Source organism: Pseudochaenichthys georgianus, chromosome 7 (genome assembly GCF_902827115.2).
Source record: "Pseudochaenichthys georgianus chromosome 7, fPseGeo1.2, whole genome shotgun sequence".
Lineage (NCBI taxonomy): Eukaryota > Metazoa > Chordata > Actinopteri > Perciformes > Channichthyidae > Pseudochaenichthys > Pseudochaenichthys georgianus.
In genome coordinates, this window is record NC_047509.1 from 26,653,405 (window position 1) to 26,669,523 (window position 16,119).

A 16,119-nucleotide genomic window follows, 5' to 3' on the forward strand; every position below is an offset into this window, starting at 1 on the left:
TTGACTACATTATGATCAATATATACAGAGCGTTTTGCATAGTAGTTTCCCATTTTTATTTTACTTTAAAGAAAAGTCAAAGTATCGGAAAAAAAAAATCCCCCGGCTTGTTATTAGTCTTCTTCTTCTCCATACAACTCGGTAAGGATATTTTCAAGTCTCTCCTTGAAGTGTGTCTAAAAGTATCTTAGTAACACAAGAAAAGAGAAAAAAGACTTGATGTCAACAAAACTGTATTTTCCACTGAAAAAAAGTGCCTTTAAAGAAAATGTATTCAGAACAAAGTATTTTATTTTCAAAAAAAAAAAAAAAAAAGTTTAAGGTTTTGCATACATAAAAAGTGTATCTTACAGTTTCCTTTGTGAGAAGAATTACAACACAAATCTGCCAAGTGTCAGGGAAAATTGTTAAAATCACAAACTTACCTTTTAGAGAAAGCAGTCTTAAGAAAAAATCTAATCAGACTGTACTTCATTTTCTAGTTTTAAGGTTTTGCATCCCTCAAAGTGTGTCTAAAAGTATCTTGGCAAGAGAAAAAAAGCCAAAATCTGCCTTTAAAAGAATCCGAATTCCTTATAAAGTACTTCATATTCAACCAGTTTCAGTTTTCAGACACCAAACTGTATCTAAAAGTATCTTGGTAACACAAGAAAAAGAGTAAGTGTAATTTCTTCGGTAATGTTACAGAATGTTTCTGAAAAATGAAGATTCCAGGACCACTTTGAATGTTTCGTTTACAATACTATTACATATAGAGGAGAGCTCTTCTTCGGGAACATCCTCTCCCCTACTTTGTACCATCCAGTCATTAAGCCCATATCCATTATCCTGGTGATAATAAGGGTAGGTTACATCAGACTTGTTTTTTCTCAGATCCATGGCTAGTTTTCAACGGTCGTCTTGGTGGGGTCCTTCGTTTTAGATGATTTGCTGAGTGGGGTGGGACTTATTGCATTGAGTGGGGGGAGTCAGTGTAGAATTGAGAGTTTTTAGAAAAAAGTTCTTTAAGCGTTGTAGCTTTTTCATCTCATCTCCAGCAATAGGTCATAATTTAAGAACAAGTAATAGTTTTGTCAAGATTCTACAGAAAAAAGTCAAAAAAGTATAGTACGTCAGAAATATGTAAAAGTCATATAGTATGTTGAAAATCAAAAAAAGAAAACTCAATTCAATACAAATTAATGAATATTTTACCCTGTTCTAAAGTTTTGCACCCTTAAAGAAAAACCCCTTCCTTACCAACTACTTCATATTATACCCTTTGTTAAGTGTTGCGTACATCAGGGTGTATCTCAAAGTATCTTGGTAACATAAAATAACTAAAATATGTAAGTTTATCAGAAAAGAAAAAACCTTGTTTATCTGAACAAGTGTTGCATACACCAAAGTGTGTTTAAAAGTATCTTAGTAACACAAGAAAAAGAGAAGAAAGCGTTAATGTTAACAAACACTGGATTGTTCCACTGAAATAATAAATAAATAATTTCAAAAAGTGCTCTTAAAAAGAACAAATGTATTCAGATAAAAGTATTTTGTTAGACTATTAAGTCCACGATGGTTATATTTAACCCCTAACCCATTTGTATTATATGTGTGTTGTCCTAATAAAGCCAGAGTCACCTGAATTAATTTTGTCTCCAGACCTTTTTTATTTTTTACATTTTGTAACAATCTTAAAACATTTGTGGTTTGACTCTTTTTAAAAAAGTTCTTTTTCATCTATCATTTTCAACCAAGCAGCAAGAGGTCAAATGTAAGAACAAGTAATAGTTTGTCACGATTTTACGGGAAATAGTCAGAGCGCGATGTCACATCTTAAAGACAGCTTGAACTGGATAAATGGTTAGTCTTTTTCAAACATATCGTACGTTCTGCATGTTAGTATATCTGGCCCATCGATTTAGACCCTACTGCCCTAGACGCATGCCCTCAATAGGGTAGTCACGCTTTGGGAAGAGGTGTTTCATTTCACAGATCCACCTTGATTGTTATTGGGACGGGGGAGGAACATTCAGAGGATGAAGAAGCATAAACATAACTTGTTTGTAAAACGGACAGCACGTCAGTTTCAAGAAAGATGACACTGTGTTTATGCATGACATGCAACATATCTTGAAGTCCTACAAAAAAAAAAAAAAAAGGGTACAAGTATATTGTGTTGAAAATATCGCCAAAAGTCGTAATATTGTATAATGTATTAGTTGCATGTTGTATTTTTGCTAGCAATCACTATGTAGTTTTTTCAAAAATATAATGGAAAAAAAAGCGAGAAAGACAAAAACAAAATACGTTGAAAAGGGGATGAGTATGTCTGGCTCTCGGGGGGTTGGTGTGTTAAGAGTCACAGTCTTAAAGAAAATCTGCTCAGAAAAAAGTACTTAACTTTCTACCAGTTGTAAAGTTGTCATACATAAAAAACGCTATCAAAAAAGTAAGAGACTTACTGTTCCTTTGTGAGAGAATTACACACAAATCTGCCGAGTGTCTGTAAAAAGTCTTAAAAATCACAAAACCTGCTTTTTAGAGAAACAGTCTTTTAAAAAAAAATATATATGATCAAGGGGGCATTAAGATCTTTAAACTATTAAAACCCTCTTCAAAAGAGACTTCCCCTTCACTGTCCTCCTTCATTGTAGGATTTCTGCCATGTCTCTACTTCAGTTTGACCATCTCTGTTATTATGTGATGGAATACTAGATAAATAAGTAATTAGATACCTTACCGTTACTGCGCTCATAAAGAATGATAAGAATAAGAATAATGCGTATTGAACTGGTTTAATTAATTAGTGATTTTATTTAAGGTAATTAGTTAGAAGCCCTATTTTATCAGTATGTCTGCACAGCAGTTACAATGGTCAAACTACATTAACACAGAATTGTCCCCATTCTTTCTTTAATAGTTACTAACATTAGATATTTTTAATGAGATATGGACCGCAAAACAAAAGATATCCCTGGTTTTCATTTAAAAAATCGAGTCACTGAATGCAAGTAGTTGCCTTAGCTTATTTTGTTATGAGATGATGATGATATGAATTACTGTTCAAATTAGTTAATGTAATAATCGTTTGGTTATTTTATGCATAGCCTAATGTTACATTTATGTGCTTAAGAATGCCTTCAAGACAGAGGAGACTGAAGCATATCTTCGGCTGTAGGTGTCTGAACCCGGCATACAAACTGCATTCGTTTCTGGACTGGAGCACCCAACGGATGGCTGTAAGTTGTCACCGGTGTCTCGCTGATTAAACTCATATCAAGACGTCTCTTGGCCATTTTCTCTCCACTTGAACAATATTTAAGAGTGACGCTGGCTTTTTTATTTAGACAGCCTCTAAAGCGAGAGGGGTGAGGGGCGGGGAAAGTGTGTGTGTGTGTGTGTGTGTGTGTGTGTGTGTTCCCCCTCCTCCACCATATGTTTTCTCCCCTCATGTCCCCTCATGTCATGTCATGTCCTGTTCGCAAAAACAGAGAGGTTAAATATATGTTTTTAGATGCTTTACTTTTGATTAATTTCATGTTATTTGCAAGTATTTGTAAGTTACATTCGATACTGTATACAGGATTAACCACTGCCTTCAAGACAGAGGAGACTGAAGCATATCTTCGGCTGTAGGTGTCTGAACCCGGCATACAAACTGCATTCGTTTCTGGACTGGAGTACCCAACGGATGGCTGTATGTTGTCACCGGTGTCTCGCTGATTAAACTCATATCAAGACGTCTCTTGGCCATTTTCTCTCCACTTGAACAATATTTAAGAGTGACGCTGGCTTTTTTATTTAGACAGCCTCTAAAGCGAGAGGGGTGAGGGGCGGGGAAAGTGTGTGTGTGTGTGTGTGTGTTCCCCCTCCTCCACCATATGTTTTCTCCCCTCATGTCCCCTCATGTCATGTCATGTCCTGTTCGCAAAAACAGAGAGGTTAAATATATGTTTTTAGATGCTTTACTTTTGATTAATTTCATGTTATTTGCAAGTATTTGTAAGTTACATTCGATACTGTATACAGGATTAACCACTGCCTTCAAGACAGAGGAGACTGAAGCATATCTTCAGCTGTAGGTGTCTGAACCCGGCATACAAACTGCATTCGTTTCTGGACTGGAGCACCCAACGGATGGCTGTAAGTTGTCACCGGTGTCTCGCTGATTAAACTCATATCAAGACGTCTCTTGGCCATTTTCTCTCGACTTGAAAAATATTTAAGAGTGACCAAAGACGCTGGCTTTTTATTTAGACAGCCCTAAAGCGAGAGGGGTGAGGGGCGGGGAAAGTGTGTGTGTGTGTGTGTGTGTGTGTTCCCCCTCCTTCACCATATGTTTTCTCCCCTCATGTCCTGTCATGTCCTGTTTGCAAAAACAGAGAGGTTTAAATATATGTTTTTAGATGCTTTTACTTTTGATTAATTTCATGTTATTTGCAAGTATTTGTAAGTTACATTCGATACTGTATACAGGATTAACCACACAGGAAGTGGTTAGGAGGCGGGACATATATCCTAGGCATATTAATTGATTGAAAACAACGGCATTTTATTTTTCTAATTTTAATTTAATTTAATTTTGTAAACCGGAAGCGGGGGCGGGACATCCGCCGGAAGCGGGGGCGGGACATCCGGTCGAACGAGGCGGGACTTCCGGTTTTCAAAATAAAAATAAAAAGGCGGGACTTCCGGTCAAATAAGGCGGGACTTCCGGACGAAAAGGGGCGGGGCGACCTGTCACTTTTTCTGCATACTAATGAGATTGATATGGCATTTGTATCACTACTCATGTACCCCCATTGACATTGTGCCATTTCCTCCGCCGCTGTGTTCCTCCGAGGAACAGCGGCCGAATTTGCTGTGTCCAGTTTGTGCTTTACGCACCTATATGGACAGGTCAAAAGAGTTTCGTTGCAATGACCAACTCTTTATATCCTGGGCTAACCCTCAGAAGGGCAAGCCCGTTACCAGGCAATGGCTCTCCCACTGGATTGTGGAAGCGATTGCTCTGGCTTATACGAGTCAGGGTTTGCAGGCACCAACGGGCCTGCGTGCTCATTCTACTCGTGGACTGGCTACATCCTAGGCTTTGTTCAAGGGTGTTTCCATCCAAGACATTTGTGCAGCAGCGAGCTGGTCCTCACCGCTCACTTTTGTCCGCTTTTAGAGGCTAGATGTCTCTGCTCCAAGTGTGGCCCGTGCAGTGCTGGGCCCCATGTTGAGACAGGGTTCTACCTGTTTTGGTGATTTTCGAGATAAGCATGTCTAGCAATACGGGAGTTTCAATATCCCATAGTGAGACATCGAACGGAGTGTTATGAATGAGAACTATAGGTTACTTACGTAACCCCAGGTCTCAGAGTAACATGAAGTGAGATGTCTCACCAGACGGCCCTTCTTGCTAAGGTGAAGCGAGAAGAGGTGCTTATTTTGAATGATGAACTGGGGTTACGTAAGTAACCAATAGTTTTTGCGTGGCTGTGTCTTTAGTTGAAAGCCCAGAGGCGATCTGTTCATCTGTCATTCTGATCATACAGTCAATAACTCTGTTGTTATTAGCATCTGGTTAGCTAGCTATGCTAACGAATATAAGAAGCTTTTTCTCCAACCAGTGAGGTAAAGGCACATCTTTATATGATCATTATAGTTATAAAAAAATAAGAGAATAAAGTAAACAGGTATAAAATACTATATGACAGTAAAAAAAAAGTTGTTATTAATAAACAAGAATACCGTTTGAAAGGGTAGTGATTTTTAAAATATCCATAAAGAAAAGGAAAATCTGTTTACAGTTCTGTTTCATATGGATGTTGAGAGATGTATCCATAGATCCCTGCCTGGACCCCCCATAGAGGAGGTTAGGTCCCCCCCACTTAAATCATGTCCACATGGATAGGATACTAAATACATTTGCACACATCTTGTGTCCATATTTTTCTGATTTGGTGGTCATGCCACAACCGTGCACGTGCATGTATGCACGAGTCATGGTAAGATATCTGGACTAAGATTTTCTTTGAACAGCATGAAAGAAAGGCGAAATGAATGGGCTGTGATTTTAGTATTTTTAAGCAGAGGTCAATAATTTGTACGGCCCTCGGAGGATGTTGGAAAAATTGAAATGGCCCTTGAAAGCAAAAAGGTTCCCCACCCCTGCCCTAAAGGTTCATGGAGAGAATTCCTGTCCGTGACTCACAGTATCTGCTGCCCACAGCATGAAGTCATGTTCGTGTGTATCTGTGTGTGTGTACTCAGGTGGACTGGCGTAGTCACGGCAGCGTGGGTAGCCTCCCCGGAGCGGTGAAGAGGAGTTCGTGGTATACAGACGGCCATGACGGTCCTCCCAGCCGCAGTCTCTCTCCGTCCCGCCTGCAGCTGCCCGCAGAGTGCTGCTCTCACTTTCTGCAGAATAGAGGAAGCGCTATCAGTGTGGTGGAGGCTGTGAGTAAAGATTATAAAGGGTCCTCCAACTTTAGAAAAACTCTGATAAGATTTAATTAACACATATTTAAATGTCTCATAGTTTTAAAACTGACTTTATATGCGAGTGTAACATTAATACTTTTATTACCAAGCCCTTGATAATTGAAATTGTTTAACCAATTAATTGTCATTTACCAACATCACATTTATATTTGAACAATTCTTAGATTTGATAAGCAGTCAAAACTTTTTTTTTTTCTGGAACCCCTATGAGGACTGTGAGAATCCCCCTGTGTCTCAAAATGTACTTGAAGGTCCCAAATTATACTATATTTGAAAATATATATATTATAGGGCCATATCTATACAAAACTATCTCTGAATTGTTGTGCTCAAAATACCAAACAGATCACCCATTCTAGCCATGCCTCATAGTCCATCCATCCATCCATCCATCCATCTTCTCCCACTTATCCGTGGTCGGGTCGCGGGGGTAGCAGTTCCAGCAGAGAGCCCCAAACTTTATTTTCCCTGGCGACATCAACCAGCTCTGACTGGGGGATCCCAAGGCGCTCCCAGGCCAGCGAAGAGATATAATCCCTCCACCTGGTCCTAGGTCTACCCCTTGGTCTCTTCCCAGCTTGACGTGCCTGGAACACCTCCCTAGGGAGGCGCCCAGGTGGCATCCTAACTAGGTGCCCGAACCACCTCAACTGGCTCCTTTCGACGCGAAGGAGGAGCGGCTCAACTCCGAGTCCCTCCCTGATGACCGAACTTCTCCCCTTATCCCTAAGGGAGACACCAGCCACCCTGCGGAGAAAACCCATCTCGGCCGCTTGTATCCGCGATCTCGTTCTTTCGGTCATGACCCATCCTTCATGACCATAGGTGAGGGTAGGAACGAAAATGGCCCGGTAGACAGAGAGCTTTGCCTTCTGGCTCAGCTCCCTTTTCGTCACAACGGTGCGGTAAAGCGACTGCAGTACCGCTCCCGCTGCTCCGATTCTCCGGCCCATCTCACGCTCCATTATTCCCTCACTCGAGAACAAGACCCCGAGATACTTGAACTCCTTCACTTGGGGTAAGGACTCATTCCCTACTTGGAGTGGACAGTCCATCGGTTTCCTGCTGAGAACCATGGCCTCAGATTTGGAGGTGCTGATCCTCATCTCAGCCGCTTCACACTCGGTTGCGAACCGATCCAGTGAGTGCTGAAGGTCGCAGACCGATGAAGCCATTAGAACCACATCATCCTCAAAAAGCAGTGGTGCAATCCTTAGTCCACCGAACTGCAGACCCCCTCCCCCACGACTACGCCTCGAAATCCGATCCATGTATATTCATACATACCCTCATAGTCATACCCCTCTATTTCAGCCCTGGTACCCAGGGGGCAAAACCCAAATGAAACTGTGCATTTTTTGTCTCTCCAAAGCGAAATCCATTTCAAACAATGCACTTGTGGTCCTCTGGATTGTTTGCTGTGTTCAAAATGGGTAATAATTATAATAAAAATAATACATTTGATTTATATAGCGCTTCTCCTGGTGCTCAAAGCGCTTAACAAGCAAGTAAAGAAGACAAATAACAACAAAAGTAAAAATACTAAACTAGGTGGAATAAGGGTGAGGGGTTAGTGGATTAGGAGTTGAAGGCAAGAGTGAAAAGGTGAGTTTTGAGGGATTGTTTGAATGATGTGAGGGTGTTGGCAGATTGGAGTAAATATACTTAAAAGATTATTTCTATATAACATATTGAAGGGTTAACATTAATATACAGAAGGTTTACTACCGATGCTAATTTGAATTGATTCAATGTTTACAGATTTTCCAGCAAGTGAGAGGATTTTAAGCTAGCTAGCTAGCTAGCCAGCACTGTTACTGTAAGCTACAATTATTTAATAATTTGTAAATCAGTTTTACAGTGTTAACATTTAACAACCTATTAATGATGCATACCCACTTAACGGGAAGAAACTCAGCTAACAGACGATAATACAAATGTTTACATAAACGGAACACAATTCCAACAATAAATCGTCTAAAACGAAAACATGCTAACGCTACATTAGCTGCGACTTTTGTAGTTCATGCTATCTGCACAAAAGCCGAGATTCCACATATGCCATTGGTATAAGTGTCATCACTGTACGACCAAAACTCACTGAGCTAGCAGCCAGGAAAGAGCAACAAACAACTTCACTTTACGGAGCCATAACTATATATGTCTTACCTTTGATGTTTCAAAAGTTGTGTTCAAGGGCATAACAACGCTGCTAAAGGTTAATCCAATGTCTCTGTGTCACTTTGAAACGAGGTGTATCATTGCTTTGATAACAAGATTATTCATATACTGTAACTACTCTGGTCTTGAAAGAACATTACGCATCGAACTGATGTCCACAATCACGTTTATTATCTTCTTAGTACAATCATGAAACACCGTGAAAACGTGTTCGCCTAGTAGACCAGCAGTAGAATTATGTTATTACATCGTTGCCACTTTTAGCACCCTTTTACTCTCTCACAAACACAATATAAACATCCGGGGCTAGAGGTCACATGACTTCCGGAAAGACAACTCTTATAATTTTTACAAAATAAAACAAAGTTCAAGCATACATTAAACACTCTTCAAAAAAGACAAAACAATAAATAAGGGACCTTTGAGCGTCAGCTACATATACCCCTTTTTGTTGTGAAAAATACTCATTCATTCTGGGCATGACATTTTCGAGCCTGAGGCCTGAAAAATAGGCCCTGTGTTTAAGAGGTTAAGTAGCAAGAGGAAAGGATATAGTGAGTACATTAAGACAGACTGCACTGCATAGGCCTATGCTTAAAATATTGTCCATCCATCCATCTTCTCCCGCTTATCCGTGGTCGGGTCGCGGGGGTAGCAGTTCCAGCAGAGAGCCCCAAACTTTCTTTTCCCTGGCCACATCAACCAGCTCTGACTGGGGGATCCCAAGGCGCTCCCAGACCAGCGAAGAGATATAATCCCTCCACCTGGTCCTAGGTCTACCCCTTGGTCTCTTCCCAGCTGGACGTGCCTGGAACACCTCGAGGCGCCCAGGTGGCATCCTAACTAGGTGCCCGAACCACCTCAACTGGCTCCTTTCGACGCGAAGCGGTTGAACTTCGAGTCCCTCCCGGATGACTGCACTTCTCACCTTATCCCTAAGGGAGACACCAGCCACCCTGCGGAGAAAACCCAATCTCGGCCGCTTGTATCCGCGATCTCGTTCTTTCGGTCATGACTTGGCTTAAAATATTGTAATTTTTATAAACTTTCTATTGTAATCAATCAATTCAATTGTATCCACTACTTAATTATTACAGTGGTATTGGCCTGTCAAAATAGTAATCTGTTTGTATGTTCCTGCCTGTAGCAAGATGACAAGCCAGCCGAAGAAACGTGTGGCAGACATTGCTATGGCACTGAAGCATTTGAAATATCTCTGACGTCCGAAACGATGAGCTCCACCTATATGGGCAACTCTCCACCTATCAGGAGGAGACAGCCACGGCCATTGGCGTTCGAAAGCGCTGGAGACGCTGTAGTACATATGCCAGGACTGTAGGTGGCGCTGTAGTCTGCCACACAAGTAGCGAAGAAGACTTCTCACAGATTCAGCCCTTGCAAAAACAGGGCTGGAAAAGAGAAAATAGAGCGAAATGAGACATGGCTAAAATGCATGATCTGTTTGGTATTTTGATTTTTTTTTTTTAAAGATTTGGCTGGTCCAGGATGTAGCTCCTCACAACATACAGTCAGGTTCACCAGGCAAAAAACTAAAACATTTGAAGCCAAAAAGAGATGTGTCATCTGCAATAACCAATGGCTACGGGGAAAGGAACCAACCTCTAAGGCAGGGGTGTCAAACTCAATGCCCGGGGGCCAAATCTGGCCCGTGACTTGATTTTCTGTGGCCCCACAAGAGGTTGCAAAGCATATTATATGTTTATTATATGGTTACATGATGATTTACAGAAGCACGTTGCCCATAAACTACATCTCCCACAATGCATCTCAAATTAGACTTTTTTCTCAGAATTTGACTTTTTTGTGGGGGCACTGCATGTCACTTATTTTTGTTTAAATGTCACTTCTTCTTTTTTTCTAAAATGTCACCTCATTTTTTTTAAATTTCACTTTTTTTCCAGAATTTAGCTTTTCTTTTTAAATCATTTTGTGACATTTTCACTGAAGAGACTTGCTATTATTTGCCACAGACTTCTGCTTTCAGACGTAGTTAATTATGAAGTTATTACCCTATCTGATAATAATCCAATGCAGAGGCAATAATGTAATATAATACATTATTTTATATATTTATATATGTATTTTTATATAGTCTTAAAGTTACAACCGGCCCTTTGAGTGCAGCCATAATGCTGATGTGGCCCGCGATTAAATTGAGTTTGACACCCCTGCTCTATGGTCTCCACAAAAAACTGTCAAAATACCATTGAGTTGAAAGCAAATAAGCTGGGCAGAGATGACATATTGCTGAGACTGATTGGGCAAGGTCATGACATGGTTGCCAATGATATAGCCTACCACAAACCATGCATGAACAACTTCAAGGCTCAGCGCGTTCCTTCTGGAAAGCCAAGGCTGAATCTTTATGCTGTTGCATTTAGTCGCCTTGTGGAAGAGCTGGAGGCGCCTCTTTTCCATGACCTGTCAGGATTCCTTGTGAAATCATTGCGTGACCGGTACCGAGAAATTCTGAGGGAGCTTGGTATCAAAACTGCAGTACCGATCGACTACACTGGAATTGAAGCTGCAGCAAAACTTTGATGGACGTGTTTCAATCCTTGACCAGACCTGTGGTTCAGGCTTCATATGTGCATCAGCTGTACCCCTCGGTGATGCCCTTGAGAAGCTGAGGTGACTAGAAGCAGACCATAAGGAGGACGAGAAATACCATGCATTGTGGCAAGCTGCAAAGATTCTTCGAACAGACTGTGTGAATTGCATGAGGCAAACTCATGAGAAGCGTTCAACTCAGATATCCTTCAAATCTGCTAATGACATGGTTCCTGACTCACTCTTCAACTTCACAGCCATGCTGCTTAATGACAAGATACTGGAACTCAATGATGATGGAAGAGTCATTGTTGATCAGCCAACAGCATAGAAAACCATCATTATTTCACAGCACGTCCTCCGGCATGTTTCTGGTGTATCAACACATTTGGGCATATCCACTATCTACCACTTATTCAATAAAACACATATCAGTAAATCACTCATTATGATGAATAACAGATTGGGGCTTGGGATCAGTTATGAACGTATGCAGCGTCAGCTGAAAGCACAAAGTGAGAAGGTCATGCAGCAGGTTGAAACTGATGGTGTTTACGTCCCAGAGACCATGATGAAAAACAGCGAGATCTCCCATGTGTTTGGCATGGACAATCTGGACTGGAAGAAGAAGACACTAGAGGGTGGGAGTTTTAATGCCACCACTGCAATCATAATTGAAAACCAAAATATTGTGCGGGTCCAGGAGGGTGCCATACTCCCCACTTCTACCTCGGACAGAAAGAAGACTCTCTCTGATGTTACTGACCTACCTGCTCCCATGTGTCATGTCTCCGCTAAAGACAGGCAGAGGTCCAGGTCACTTGAACATATTGAGAAGCAAGAGTCTGGATCAGACCCGGCGTCATGGGGCCGGGCCCGCCCATCCAGGATTTGGGCCCGCTGTTTTAATCAGGGCTGAATACAACATTTTAATTGTTTTATTATTATGTTTATTGTTGTTATTTGTAGGGCTTTGTCCTATATTAATATAATTTTTTTTATTTTGCTATGAAATTCTGAATGAAAGGCTGCGCGCGAGACTGGTTTTTCGCTGGGTTGAGTCGTGTGGGTTTTTGAGTGAGATGCGGCACAGCAGCCTGTCAGTTTACTCTTGCTAGGTTAGTTTGGCTATTATCATTTATATTTATCTGCAACAATGGATATCAGGAAGTGGTTCATGAAAGGAATATGGCAACTCAGCACCAGATGCAGCACATTAGAAGACATCAGTTACGTTACTAACGAGCTAGCAAGCCAGCCAGGGACAAGGGAGAATGGCAATCAATTATATTTTGAAGAGAAATTGACTCTCAAGCCCCCCCCCCGAGTGTTAGTGATGCTTGCTTATGTAAACACAGACCATATTACTTTCAAAACACGTCACACATTTCCGATATGACTTCAAGTCCACAGCTCCGTTGTACCCCCGTTTTTAGAGATGTGGGTAAGGAGAAAAGAGAGAGGGTTTTATTTTCTGACACTTTGTGAGTCTCCTTACACACCGGGGACACATATTTATGTATGAAATACATACAAAAGTGCATTTTGCATAATAGGTGACCTTTAAATTGTGACTTGAAATAATGTTTCACTTCCCCAGGTGTTGATCTCCGAGGGTCTTGGGAAATATGCCAAGGACCCCAAGTTTGTGACAGCGACCACAAACGAAATCGCAGACGCCTGCGAGATGACCATCGATGAGATGGAGAGCGCCGCCAGTAACCTGCTGAACGGCAGTATAGGTAGCTGCAGCACAGGGGCCACGAGCAGTGAGGGCTCGGACTCGCAGGCCGCCTCGCAGCTCAGAGACAGCAGCATCCGGGACTACAGCGATGAGGAGCCCTGCGTGGCTCTGAAATGCGAAGAGGACCTAACAGATGAGATGATATGCATCACATCCCTATAGCAGCGGCTCACATGGGATTATTTAGGTTTTTTCAATTGAATTTCTACAACCAATCCACAGTGAGGTGATGTCTCAGTTCAGGGGCATCCTGGGGAAAATGTAAAATATGGGGGGGATAAGAGAACAAAGTGCCTTGTTTTCTCTTTCTGTGGAGTGGAGACGCAGAGAGGAACAGATGGTTGTATGGGAGAGTTGAGATTCAGTCAGAAAATATTGAAGCCAGAGAGACTCGACCTTTTCACCAGCCTGCCGGTCATTTAGCAGGAATTCGGGATACCCCTTAAGGTGTTTGATTTAGTTATTTTCTTCATTATTAGCGGTGGTTTGAAACAACAGAATAACCTGCCAGCCTCGCAAAGCCAGCCCAAAGCTCATAAGTTAGTTTTCCCAAAAACATACTTTGAGAAAGAGCTGCACACCTTGGTAAAATACTGGAAGTTAATGTACTTGGTTATTCATATTATTTGTTTTGCCTCTGTACTACAGTGCATTGTTTTTCAAATTAAACAGCAACTTTGATGTCTTTAATTTGAGGAGTTTGCATATTGAGTGAACAATAGCAGGATTGTTCTGATGCGTAATCCAAAAGTTGTGGGAACATGTTTAAAACAAGAACAGCTTTCCTCCAACATAAAACTGTGTCACACTGATGTTTGAAAGAGTAACGCTGGCTTTGCAAAGCTGCTTTTGTCCTGCTGCAAAATGTCTTGTCCTGAGTCCTTGTTTTCAGATGGGTGTTTCATGTCATGTATATAACGTGTGATTTTATAAAAAAATAACCTTTAGTGGTCATGATAAGAGACCCTGGTTATTCACATTACATTCTGGCCTCTTACGTCTTGAATTAATACATAAAAGTTGAATAAAACAAATTATATTTTTATTTTGTTAATTTATTTCAGCTATTGTTAGTGCAGAGATACACTCAGGCTGATCTGAGTCCAGATGTTTCAGGGTTAAGCATTGCTCGTCTCGGTACTTGACTTGAAAAGGAGATCACATATCACAGAATAAAGACTTTGTCCTCAGGCATATCCTTCTGTTTCACACGTGCACAATGATCTGAAACACAGAAACTGTGTGTATATAATACTCTTCGCCCTTTACAGCAACAACAGAGAATTAATGTTAACCCATTTTACTTGCTTAAATACTTTAAACACCCTTAAAATAGAGGAAGATATTGTAGTTAGTAAACTGTTTCCATTGTGATCCTTAAAGGGGCCCTGCATGCCTTTTGGGGGGTTTCTCATTCCCGTAGTGTGTTGTATAGGTTTGTGTGCATGTAAATGGTCTGCAAAGCCTAAAATCCCAAAGTTCCCTCATGCTTCTATTGGCTAGCGTTCCAACACATTGTACGTGATAGGCTAATGGGCGGGACGTCCATAAGCGTCTGAACAATCACAACAGAGCCGGCAAGCTAGCCAATCAGAGCAGACTGGGCTCTGGTTGCAGACAGAGGGTGAAAAGACCGGGCAGGTAGTATGCACTTTTTGAACATTATAGCATGTAAACATGTCACATTACAATAACATTTATAAAACCTGAACATTAGCATAATAGGGCTCCTTTAATTTGTATCCGAGCCCCTTAAAGACTATGAGGAGAGACCATTTCATTGTTAGAAACTCAGCCATAATACGCAATGAAAATAGGACAAACATCAGATAATACTGTAGAGGAGTTGTTTTACTTTATGACGTGAAAGCTGATGTTGCACATTAGTCTGGTACGTTAACATGCGGAATTAGGCTTCAAGTAGGAATCTGTTTTAGATGACTCATCTAGACAAGAAAACTAATAATCCAGAGATTCATGCCTGAGTCATTCAAATATTTGCTGACATGTTAGTGTACATTTTGAACAACATAACAGAACTCTGCTAAAACAAATGTAATTCTTTGTGTGTGTCTTTTGACTGAAATTATGTCAGCTCCTGAAATGTATTCCTATTTATTTTCAACACTTATGCGAGTGCTCAACAAGTCTATAACAGCTGCTGTCTGTGAAGGGAACCTACATAACCTTCTTGTAGATTAAAAACAACATGTATCTTTGCTACAGCACTAACCAGTCTTTTTTCTACCACTGCCAACCGTAACAAGGTCTTCAGGTGTACTTTTACAAACTACAATGGTTTGTGGCTGCTGGGCTATCTACTTTTTTCCTTCAATATAATACTGTTGTCAGGGCAACATGTGTAATCTGTGCAACCAAAGGGCTCTTTCAAATATAAAACCAAAAGCAAGAGATTGTTAAGTGCATTTAAACGCATATTCAATTATTATTCCAGATTTGTTTCTATTATTTATATGTTGTCAAAAAGTATGCAGATCATTGTGTACAATGATGACAAAAGGGTTCATGCTTATACTTGGAAGTTATTTTCTTTATAGTCAATAAACATACAGGTGAATTTAACCTGAGCTTTATATGAACTGTAAATGCACTCATGTCTTGATTGGCCAACACTGCAGATACATACTGTATGACATTTACCAACTGCATGTAAATTGTGTTCAACTAAGAATTAATGACTCATTCTAATTGTTATTACCTCTGTGACTATCCGGATGTGTTGGTTAAAATGTCAGGGAAACTGTCGCAGTGTTTGATTGACAGGTGAACAAGAAGCAGTGAAAACTAAACAACCAACATCAGAAAAAAACTAAACAAGAATTACATTTAAAATCTATTAATTTTCCCTAAATGCAACCAGACTATTCAGACCTACAAATACATGTTTAAAGTAATTAAGATCACGTTAAAAGCCATATTACTCACATGCTTTAGGGAGAAATCTGTACATTTGCTGCACCTAGGAATACTCATCTGGCTGTTGTGGGAATCAAACCTGTTCCATTCATTACAGAACAAACCAAAATATTTAGTTAATTCAGTGTTTGAGACAGCCAACAACACCAGCAAATATAATCATCTGCTGCTTATTCATCTATTCAGTTCCATTTAGACTTAACAAAAGAAGCATT

At 40.5% G+C, this 16,119-nt stretch overlaps 1 protein-coding gene across 3 annotated transcripts in view; it reads left to right on the forward strand.

Annotated features, from left to right (window-relative positions):
- Positions 1-16,047, forward strand: part of cacna1db (calcium channel, voltage-dependent, L type, alpha 1D subunit, b) — a 120,657-nt gene extending 104,610 nt beyond the window's left edge. For all 3 annotated transcript variants that reach the window (XM_034086964.2, XM_071203822.1, XM_071203823.1), the window contains 2 exons: positions 6,241-6,426; positions 12,824-16,047. In XM_034086964.2, the coding sequence (XP_033942855.1) occupies positions 6,241-6,426; positions 12,824-13,129 (492 nt within the window). In that variant the 3' untranslated portion in view covers positions 13,130-16,047. The remainder of the gene's footprint in view (positions 1-6,240; positions 6,427-12,823) is intronic.
- The last annotated feature ends 72 nt before the right edge of the window (positions 16,048-16,119 follow it).